Genomic DNA, 1114 nt, shown 5'->3' with positions numbered 1-1114 from the left:
CACGCAGCGTGAATTATCGTACGCGAAATCCTGTGCGGTTCTGCGCGCGGTGGAATGAAACATTCTCATCTTTACCTCGGTATGCGCACGTTATGTCAACCATCTTTGCTTGATTGAGCTCAGCTTAACGCAAGGGATCTTTAGGCAAGTCGAACGGTTCGGAAACACGACAAATCACATACCTGAGCTCGAATTATATGCATAGTAGTTCATGAGCTTCACGTGATGGACCGCACGATCTGAGCTAGCGAGACTTTGGTCTGCAATAGCCCCACTTAGTGCGTGGTGCTGAACTTTGCAGTCCTCAAGACCGAAACAGCACTCATTAGAGAGTATAAATCGCTCCCGTACCGCATTTTGTATGAGCAGATTTTGAGCGTAATAATTCTATGTTGAGGTGTAGGGGGAGTGTCTCTTCTTGCACGCATGCACACCGACTAACCACAGAGTTGGTTTTCATTTCAGTCCCATTTATTTGTTGTCAATATGAATAACCTGCTGGACCTCATCTTCGCTTTCAAAGTAATGATCAGTAGCATTCAAGCTGCTGATAGCCTCGTCGATTATGTTAACGTTTTAGCCGGTACTTCTAATACTTATGAGTTGTCTACTGGTGGCGCCACGCCCCTCATGGGCCGACCATTCGGCTTCAATCATTGGTCTGTTCAAACTGAACCCGACCATGCCACTGTACGCTACTTCAACCCGGCCTCGAGAAGCTTCTATGGTGTTCGATGCACTCACCAACCGTCCATATGGATAGGCGACTATGGTTATTTTCTCGTTAATGCTATCATATCCCATGATGGATTACAGCAATCTGTGTCGTTCGCTCCGCTGCAGACTACTTACAAGCCACACTACTTCAAGTCATCGGCTCTGTATCCTGGTAACGCTGATATGGGTGGCGCTAGGATTGAAATGACACCGACGGAACATGCTGCATTTTTTCGGTTTTCTTTTCCACCCAAGGTCAACTCAACGGTGCTTGTGAGACTATTTGACTATAGCTCATCGACACCAGTCGTGCACGACGAGGAGGGTCGTCTCTCTACTCAAACCAGTGTTAACAACGGTGGTGTATTGCCTGGGTTCGCCATGTTTATCAATGGGG

At 47.3% G+C, this 1114-nt stretch overlaps 1 protein-coding gene across 1 annotated transcript; it reads left to right on the top strand.

The window, feature by feature from the left end:
* Positions 1–536: 536 nt before the first annotated feature.
* On the top strand, positions 537–972 carry Pmar_PMAR027164 (hypothetical protein; the record flags this gene model as incomplete). The annotated part of the gene is made up of 1 exon (XM_002783079.1): positions 537–972. A coding segment is annotated over one exon (436 nt), but the record flags the coding sequence as incomplete, so codon positions are not given.
* Positions 973–1114: the final 142 nt, after the last annotated feature.

This window comes from Perkinsus marinus (assembly GCF_000006405.1).
Source record: "Perkinsus marinus ATCC 50983 genomic scaffold scf_1104296937412, whole genome shotgun sequence".
In the NCBI taxonomy this organism is placed as follows: domain Eukaryota; phylum Perkinsozoa; order Perkinsida; family Perkinsidae; genus Perkinsus; species Perkinsus marinus.
The sequence above is the reverse complement of the archived record's forward strand: the minus strand, read 5'-3'. Positions and strand labels throughout refer to the sequence as shown.